This window comes from Zingiber officinale, chromosome 5B (genome assembly GCF_018446385.1).
Source record: "Zingiber officinale cultivar Zhangliang chromosome 5B, Zo_v1.1, whole genome shotgun sequence".
Lineage (NCBI taxonomy): Eukaryota > Viridiplantae > Streptophyta > Magnoliopsida > Zingiberales > Zingiberaceae > Zingiber > Zingiber officinale.
In genome coordinates, this window is record NC_055995.1 from 106223354 (window position 1) to 106232252 (window position 8899).

Genomic DNA, 8899 nt, shown 5'->3' on the forward strand with positions numbered 1-8899 from the left:
CACCTGACGCTAACCTTTTAACAACTTTATATGGCCCATCCCACTGAGATGCTAACTTGGTTACCTCTCCTACAGGCTTCATCCTTTTCCACACTAAGCCCCCTTCTCCGAAGAACTAGAGAATCACCCTCCTATTGTAATTTTGGCGCATCCGCTGTCGATATGCAATCAATCGGGTAGCTGCTCATTCTCAGGTTTCACTGATAAAGTTCAATTCTGAAAGTCGCTACTCGGTATTTTTCGCGTCATACAGCAGCCTTCTGACGAATGGCACCCAAACTTCTATGGGCACAATTGCCTCACTATCGTATACTAGGTGAAATGGGGTGAGTCTGGTGCTTTCTCGTGGAGTCGTGCGGTATGCCCAGAAGATGTTAGGCAGCTCTTCCACCCAATCACTGCCTACATGATCCAGCTTGGCCTTCAACCCCCGAACTATCTCTCTATTGGTGACCTCCGTCTGCCCATTACTTTAAGGATAAGACACGGACATGAAAGCCTGGGTTATTCCAAACCCTTGACACCATTCCTAGATCTTGCGTCCTTGGAGCTGTCTCCCATTATTTGAGACCAGCTTATGCAGTATTCCAAATCGGCATAAGATGTTCTTCCATAGAAATTGAATAATGGTTCCCTCAGTAATCATGTCCAGGGCTTCTGCTTCCACCTATTTGGAAAAGTAGTCCATTGCTACGAGCAAGAATCATCTCTAACCTAGTGCCATTGGGAACGGTCCTACAATGTCCATGCCCCATTGATCAAAGGGGCATGAGACTATTGAGATTTTTAGCGCATCGGTCGGCCAATGGATCAGGTGTTGATGCTTTTGGCAAGATAAGCAGGTATTCACCAATCGTTGGGCATCATTCTGCAGAGTGGGACAAAAATACCTGGCTAGCAATACTTTTCGAGCCAGCATCCTTCCTCCAACGTGGTTATGACAACACCCCTGATGTACTTCCTACAGGGCATACTCTGCCTCATCCGTTCTTAAGCATTTGACCAATGGTCTAGAAAATACCCGCTTGTACAGTTGATCCCCGATCAGAGTGTATACATGAGCTCTTCTCCTAATCAATCTAGCTTCTTCAGGATCGGCAGGTAGGACGCCTTGCTGAAAATAAATGATCATTGAGACTCTCCAGTCGATCGGCTCTTCTATATTGTTCTGTAGGTCTATCTGAACTATTAGAAAGCTTTGAGCTATTGACTTATCCAGCACCCAAGTGGTCAAAGAGCTGGTCATTTTAGCTAGTCATCAGCCCTTTGGTTATCTGCCTGGGGAATCTTAGTCACCGTGACTTCCTTGAAACCCTCCTTCATTTTCTCATATGCTTCCCTATATAACTGCAGCTTGTCACTGTTAACCTCAAAGTTTCCCACTACTTGCTGAGCTACCTGCTAAGAATCAGAATAAATGACCACCCGGGCTGCTCCGGCATGCCGAGCTACTTGCAGTTCTGCCAATAGCACCTCATACTCTGCCTCATTATTAGTGGCTCTGAAATTTAGCCTAACGGTCAATTGCTTGATATCTTCCTGAGGGAATATCAGAAATATCCCTACTCCACTTCCCTACTGGGTGGACGATCCGTCTACATAGACCTTCCAAGTTTCTTCAGAATCAGGTTGATGGACCTCCGTCACAAAATTTACTAGGGCTTGCACCTTAATTGCAGTTCGGGGCTGATATTGTATATCATATTCTCCTAACTTAGTTGTCTATTTGATGAGGTGACCAGCTATCTCCATATTAGTAAGAGTCATCCCCATGGTGTTATTGGTCAGGACCGTAATGGGGTGTGCCAAGAAGTAAGGTCTTAAGTGACAAGCCATGAGTATTAATCCATAAACTAATTTTTTCAGGGTCGTGTATCGGGACTCGACCCCTTTCAATAAGTGGTTGAAGAAGTACGCTGGACACTGTACATCATCTTACTCTTTTACCAACACTACCCCCACGACCTCAGGGGTAACTGACAGATATACCCAGAGCGGCTCTCCCGCAATAGGCTTAAACAAAGAGGGAAAGGTTTCTAGATGCTGCTTCAGTTCCTCAAAAGCTTTGCTACATTCTTCATCTCACTGAAACTTTACAGCCCTTCTAAGCATCTTGAAGAAAGGGAGCGTCTGATCTGCAGATCGAGATATGAATCGAGAAAGTGTCATAATCTTGCCTGCCAACTTTTATGCTTCCTTCAGATTCCTGGGCACATGCATATCCCGAAGGGCCTAAACCTTCTTCGGATTGGCTTTGATTTCTCGCTCAGTAACGAGATACCCCAAGAACTTTTCTACTCGGGCCCCGAACAGACACTTCAAGGGGTTTAACTTTAAACCATACTATCGCAGGGTACCACAGGTTTCTTCCATGTCTGCCATAAGGCTACTGGTTGTAGTGGATTTGATGAGAATGTCATCAACGTAAACTTCCACGTTCCGCCCAATCTACTTTCGAAAGATCTTGTCCATCATTCGTTGATACGTAGCTCCTACGTTGCGCAGACCAAACGACATAACCGTATAACAAAAAGTGTCATTAGCTGTGACGAAGCTAACCTTTTATTGATCTTCTAGAGCAAGAGGGATCTCATGGTACCCTTGATAGGCATCGAGCATACATATCCTCTCACAACCCGAAGTAGAATCCATCATCTGGTCAATTCTTGGTAACGGGTAGCAATCTTTAGGGTTGGCTCGGTTGAGGCCTCTAAAGTTGATGCAGACTCTCCACTTATTGTTAGGCTTGGACACTAGAACCACATTAGAGAGCCAGGATGAGAACTGTACCTCTCTAATGTGCCCTACTTTCAAGAGCTGGTCTAATTCAGCTCGGATGATTTTATTTTGTTCAGCCGAGAAGTTCCATTTCTTCTGCTTGACTGGTCGGGCATCAGGCAAAAGATGTAGCTTGTGCTCAGCTACCTTGGGCTTGACTCCTAGTAGCTCCTTAAGGGACCAGGCGAAGACATGCCTATTGTATGTCAGGCACTTGATCAGATCTGTCGTGATCTTGATCGATAGATCGCCTGATATGCTAGTGATGCTCTCCGGGCACTCTGGATAGAGCTGGACCTCCTCCCGAGGAATGAGTTCCTCAGCTATAGGGAGGGGCTCCTCCTGGATGACGTGGATTTCGCCATCCTGAGTTCTTTGAGCCTTGCGGGCCTCCACTCTCACCATGTCAATATAACACCTACGAGAGACCAATTGCTCACCTCTGACTTCCCTGACCTGGTCGTGAAGACTGCCGCCTAGAACGCATGCAGTGTCGGTCTCCCTAGGATAACGTTGTACGAGGACGATGAATCCAACACTATGAAAGTGCTTCTCTGCATCCTCACTAGAGGCTCGCTGCCCAAAGATATTGCTAGCTTGATTTGGCCCATTGGTCTTACCTCATTACTGATGAACCCATACAACGAAGTGGCTACGGGCTGAATCTCACTAACGTCGATTTGCATGCCCTCAAATACATTCTTGAACTACATGTTGACAGAGCTTCTGGTATCAATGAAAACCTTGGTCACACAACTGTTGGCTATGATGGTTTTGATTATTAGGGTGTCATCGTGCGGGAGCTCCAACCCTTCCAGGTCCTGCGGCTCAAAACTGATTATGGGCCCAGCAGCTTACTCCCAGATGCATCAACAACATGTATCTCCAGACGACGTTCATGAGATTTTTGAGCCCTAGCAGAATCTCCATCTGTGGGCCCTCCGGAAATCATGTCGATCTCTCGAATGACCGCATTTCCCTTGTTCTCCTCCTCCGAGGATTCCCCCGGCTCCTTGCCCCAGCCTAGCTGCTAGCTTCCATGTCTTGTGTTTTTGGGCAGGGATTTACTTGACTGACCTGCTGCAGCTAGCTGGCTAGCCAGCAGCCTCTGAAGCTTGGGCACGATCTCCGATAGGAGCAGGCCTAATTCAGCTGCGCGCCAAGAGTCACGGACGAACTGGACGCAATCACTCGTGGCATGGGTGTGGGACCTATGGTAAGTGCAATAGCGAGGCCCCCACTGACCGAGCCTTGGGGCTTGGATAACCGCTACCCTCTGAGTTGTCCTGGAGTCTTGACCGGGTAGGAATCTTGAGCATCTTGGGAGTGGGAGAAGGCCGGACTAGAGGTTGGGGCAGCCTTTTCTCTGGCTTATTGGCAGGAGCAGGCACCTTGTCCACCTTCCACCGAGTCGCCTGGGCTTCTTACACGTTAATGTAGCTAGCGGCCTTCCCTAGCATCTCATCAAAGTTCTTCACAGGCTCTCGGATGGGGGCTCGAAAGAACTCTCCCTCCACCAAACCATTGGAGAAAGCGCTCATCAATATTTCTAAGGTAGCGAACGAGACGTCCTGGGCTACCTGGTTGAAGAATTTGATATAACTCCTCAAGGGTTCTACAGACCTTTGCTTGAGGGCAAAGAGATAGTGATCTATCTTCTGATACTTCCTACTACTAGCGAAATAGCATAGGAAAACGGTCTTGAAGTCATGGAAGCAGGTGATGGACCCATTCGGCAGTCCATCGAACCATTTCTGTGTCGAGCTGGACAGAGTGTTTAAGAACACTCTACACTTGATGGTGTCGCTGTATTGGTGCAACAGCGCAGCGTTCCGAAACTTTCGAAGATGATCCTCCGAGTCCTTGCTACCGTCATACTCTCCAATATCTGGGGGCTTGTACCCCTTCGGTAGATTCTTCTCGAGTACCCTTAGAGAGAAGGGCACTTACTCCTCAGGCTCCCCCCGGGGCTCCTCCCTGAGGACTATGGCTTTCCCTTTCTTTGAATCTTTGGGCGGGGAACTCTCCGCGATGGAGGCATGTGATTGCTCTTTCTTATTACAACAGTCCGGGCCCTTGTGGTAATAGTCCGGGCCAAGCTCCCGATAGAAGGCTTGAGGGAAATCCTTGGGTTGTTTTCTCTTAGATCCCCTATCCGAGACACGAGTCGGGTCCTTGGAAATTGCAGGCGTCTTGTACGGCCATGAAGTAGTGGTTTGCTTTTCGGAAGCCGCCCACCTCTCGGCCTCCTTGAATAGTTCATACTCCCCTGTCGTCATGGAGAAGTTGATTCCTTCGGTCTCCTCCATCTTTACGCTCCAGAACAGGTGAAGGAAGTTCCCACAGACGGTGTCAAATTGATCCTGTCTGGAATCTGAGTTAGAAGAAGGTCGATTGAGGCGTAGTTGGTGTTGACGGCGAGGTGACTCGGGGGTAGTTGGCGTATGCCCACCTGAAAACAAACCCCCATGTCGAACAGAAGGATGGTGATGATCTACCCGGCAGTACTTAGGCTCTACGCACACTCAAACAAGCCCACATAACGTTAGAGACCATAAACCAAGGAAAAAGTCCTCGATGCAAGCCCTCTGATGCTCAAGTCAAGTATTTTTTTCTCAGAAGAACAGTGTACAAAGGAAAAAGAAAGGTAGAAGATAAGTGTGAATGTGCGAGAGAGCGCACCTGCTCAAGGGAGAGGACCTCCCTTTTATATGACCGTGTCTACTTCTGGAGTCTGCCCGATGCTAGAGAATGTCAGGTGTCAAGACTTGTCGGGTGATGGAGGGCGCGTGGCACCCTCCCATGGACTGGAAGAAGGTTCCATTCGCAGATGACTGCAAACCATTGGAATATTCCCTAATATATAGCAGTTATTCTCTGACCTTGTTGTTGCCTAGCGTCTTCTGTCCCGCTCGGGTTAAACTAGGGGCAGCTTGCGATGATCTTGTTGGGATGTATACTATAAACCTAGCTTTTATATGAACATCTGTTTTGAAATATTTTGAAATGAGAATCACTTTGGTCAAATATTTACATTTTATATATATATATATATATATATATATCAATGCAGTTGTCCATTTAATTTATATTGTAGATAACATAATGTGTAGTGTCACATAGAAGATCATGTTATCAATTCCTTATAAATTATAAATAGTAGCTCACAACCAAGATGTATTGGGACAAACCATTGAAACGGTTGTAGTATAATTTGGTATTAGTCTGTCTTGACTATAAAATTACACTAGTACACTATATGTGTTTTGAGTAGGACCGTTTGAGGTTGTTCGATTTGTACTAACTTTTTTAAAAGAACAGAACCTTTGTTATTATAGATGTGTATCCTCTTAATACCTATATAATAACAAGCACGTATACTTAATATTTATTTCTTTAACTTATCAATGGGTGAGATTTATTTGTTAAATCAATAGGTCTGATGAGTTGGGAGATATTATTATTTATATGGTGTGTTGTTGATTATAGAAGGAATCTGTGTCCTAATTATTTAAGTTGATGATGTCCCCTTGAGGAGCTTATAAGGATCATCATGTAAACCTTGCAGGTGGACTTAGTCCGGCATGATAATAAAGTTGAGTGGTACTACTCTTGGAATCATATGTTAATTAATTTAGTTGTCAGTAACTCAATTAATTAACGGACATACGATATCTTAAATACAGGGAGATTAACGCACTCATGATAAGTAGGAGCTCATATTGTAATATGAGATTAGTGCGGTAGTTCAATAATAACCCTTTAGTAGTATATGTTATTATTGATGAACTTGAATTGGGTGTTCGGGCCGAACACAAGAAGCCCAAGCCCATTAGGAGGACTAAATAAATTCCTCCTCTAGTTCCCTATTGTAGCCTCTATATAAATCCTCGCATCCACCCATCCACAACTTGGTTTTGGTTTGATTTTTCTCTACCTTCCTAGGGTCGGCGGCAAGCTTATAAAAGGAATAGGTGGTGTCCCCTAAAACCTAATTTCCCACAATTCTCTTCTCTCCTCCTAGGGTCGGCGACACACATCCTCCTCCTTGTGGTCGGCGCCCCTCACCTCCTACCTCCTTGTGGCCGGTGCCCCTCCCCTCCTCCTTGCTTAGGGCCGACACCCCCCTCCTCCTTGCTTAGGGTCGGTTCCCCCTTCTCCCTTGGTGGGCGGAGGCTTGAAGAAGAGGAAGAAGAGGAGTAGGCGCCCCATCCTAGAGATTCCTTGGTGGCCGGCGGTTTGGAAACAAAGAAGAGAAGAAGGGTGGTGTTGTCTTGGTAGATCGTCGCTCACACGATGTCCAAGAAGAGGAGAGGAATACAACAGAGGATCAAGAGGACTTTAGCTACAAAGGAAAGGTACAACTAATTCTTTAATTCCGCTGCGTAATTAGTTGAGTTTTCTTTGTATCGATTTTGAATACCAACACAAAAGGTCAGCGATCTTGTACTTCGATCAAGGTGTGCTTTGATCCGTCAAGAACTTGCTTGATTGATCAAACACATGTCTGATCGAACATGCGGGTTGTTAGAAAAAGTTCTGTACTTGTACAAATTTTGTACAGGGAAATTTAAACAGAACGGAATTCCAGCGCCTTTAGATCTTTCGGGTATAACACTTGGCTTGAGTCTTGATGAGAATGACGAGCTGTGGCGAGAGCCCCATTTTCTCGTTTGGATTGCTAAAAAGTCGACCGGGAGTTGGCCCATTGAAAGCACCGGGCCTAGATATGTAGACTGAGATGAGAAAACCCGACCAGTCGGATCAAGTCAGGTACTACCCCTGGTTGCATATTATATCTCAGATCTAAGATCCTAATCTGTAAGTACTCGATCGGGAATTATGCGGCTGATGATGTCAGGCGGTCCCATTTCTTCTTTCCCTAACTATTGACTGCAACGTCCTCCTGATTTCTGACTGTCCATATCCCCTTGACTTCTGACTACCACATCCCCTTGACTCCTGACTGTATGACTTTATCGGACTTTATCGTCATGCATCGTATCATTATTCTTTTGTGCACCAAATGAACTTAGCTAATTTATCATGATCCCAACACTCAATCAAATATGTAATTATTAATGATTGCAACTTTATTGAAGTTATTTGTAGAAAATATGTTAGATCGTAAGTTTGTGTCTAGTATCAAAGTTAGTTATGAAGCGGGTTATAAGAAAACTTTAAACAGGATACTCAAGAAATGTAAACACTTCTCTTTTCTATGGGTTGGAACTCTTATCTATTCTTTGGCTTATGAATTGCCGATAAGTCACTCCTCCAACCTCTTTATTTTTTTTTTAAACCTCTTACAATAATAAGAATGAGAAGATAGCAAGATAACAGTGATATGGAATACAATAAAAAAAAATAAACAATATTAGCTTGGAGCTCTTTGGACTTTCACTCGATTTCTTTCGTGTGTACTAGCCTTCACGAGTTTGTATTAGCCTTGCAAAAGATTCCTTTGCTGCTTTATAGTTTTCACATTATACAACTACTTATTATTTTGTGTAAGGCTAGTCGACTACCTACTTACCCAGTCAACTATTTTCCTGATTACTGTGATCTTCTGCCGTCAGTTAGATTTATTAGTCGATTGCACCTACATCTAGTTGACTGTCTAGCCTCCTAATGGATGGCCCCCTTAATTAAGTGACTAGTTGTCACTCATAGAACATTTGATAGCGTCAACTCTCTTGTTGTGACTGTCAATCAATTAAGCATAAATAGAAATATTTTGCTACTAACAAATTAATCTGAGTTAGTTGGCTAGTCGACTCACTAACTAGTTGATCGAATCCAACTTACAGTCTATTGGATCATCGACTATGACCAATTAATAGCTGCTCGAGTGAAGGTCTGCTGACTCCGCTCAATTTGGGTTGATGCCGAATTTAGTGTAGCGAAAAAGATAGAATCCAACATGCAACAGCTCCACGCGACCAGTCCCACGGTTGATGCCGAATTTAGCGAGGGGAGCGATGGACACCGGATTGAGTGGGACCGGGTAGAAATTTTAGGGGCTGAGAATTTCTTATTTTATTTTATTCTTAAATTTTATTTTATTAATAAAAAATAAATAAAGATTCACGGATCTCGAATTGTTGGCTTTCCTACTCGC

General features: G+C 44.6%; 1 protein-coding gene across 1 annotated transcript; it reads right to left on the reverse strand.

Annotated features, from left to right (window-relative positions):
* Positions 1-2562: 2562 nt before the first annotated feature.
* Positions 2563-3464, reverse strand: LOC121986894. Its single transcript, XM_042540822.1, has 2 exons — positions 3399-3464; positions 2563-3354 (listed from the first exon to the last, which is right to left on the reverse strand). Exons 1-2 carry the CDS (start codon positions 3462-3464, stop codon positions 2563-2565), a joined length of 858 nt encoding a protein of 285 aa, XP_042396756.1.
* Between the last annotated feature and the right edge of the window lie 5435 nt (positions 3465-8899).

Excerpts from the sequence above, each read along its gene's own strand:
- LOC121986894 (XM_042540822.1), bottom strand. The coding sequence starts at position 3,464 with ATGCAAATCGACGTTAGTGAGATTCAGCCCGTAGCCACTTCGTTGTAT. Across the intron at positions 3,355-3,398 it reads ATGGGTTCATCAGTAATGAG|CGAGCCTCTAGTGAGGATGC; the intron begins GTAAGACCAATG and ends ATCTTTGGGCAG.